The following is a 660-nucleotide window of genomic DNA, read 5'->3' on the forward strand; positions in this document are numbered from 1 at the left end:
AGCCGCCAAGATGAAGCTGGTGAGGAAGGACCTGGAGAAGGATAATGCAGGGCAGGTGACACTGATCCCCGAGGAGCCCGAGGACATGTGGCACACCTACAACCTGCTGCAGGTGGGTGACAGCCTGCGGGCCTCCACTATCCGGAAGGTGCAGACGGAGTCGGCCACGGGCAGCGTGGGCAGCAACCGCATCCGCACCACCCTCACTCTCTGCGTGGAGGCCATCGACTTTGACTCACAGGCCTGCCAGCTGCGGGTCAAGGGCACTAACATCCAAGAGAATGAGTATGTCAAGATGGGGGCCTACCACACCATCGAGCTGGAACCCAACCGGCAGTTCACACTGGCAAAGAAGCAGTGGGACAGCGTGGTGCTGGAACGCATCGAGCAGGCCTGTGACCCGGCCTGGAGCGCCGATGTGGCAGCGGGGGGCCTGCAGATGCAGGAAGGGTTGGCTCATGTCTGCCTGGTCACTCCAAGCATGACGCTTACCCGTGCCAAGGTGGAGGTGAACATCCCCCGCAAGCGGAAAGGGAACTGCAGTCAGCATGACCGGGCCCTGGAGAGGTTTTATGAGCAGGTGGTGCAAGCCATCCAGCGGCATATCAACTTTGAGGTGGTGAAATGTGTATTAGTGGCTAAACCCCGCTTCGTCCGGGG

At 60.6% G+C, this 660-nt stretch overlaps 1 protein-coding gene across 1 annotated transcript in view; it reads left to right on the forward strand.

The window, feature by feature from the left end:
- Positions 1-7: 7 nt before the first annotated feature.
- Positions 8-660, forward strand: part of PELO (pelota homolog (Drosophila)) — a 2,746-nt gene continuing 2,093 nt past the window's right edge. Inside the window, 2 exon segments of the mRNA XM_009710604.1 lie at positions 8-658; position 660. The exon segment at position 660 is cut by the window's right edge and continues 107 nt beyond it. Coding sequence (XP_009708906.1) covers positions 11-658; position 660 — 649 coding nt within the window. The 5' untranslated portion in view covers positions 8-10.

Source organism: Cariama cristata, unplaced genomic scaffold, assembly GCF_000690535.1.
Source record: "Cariama cristata isolate BGI_N322 unplaced genomic scaffold, ASM69053v1 scaffold13571, whole genome shotgun sequence".
Lineage (NCBI taxonomy): Eukaryota > Metazoa > Chordata > Aves > Cariamiformes > Cariamidae > Cariama > Cariama cristata.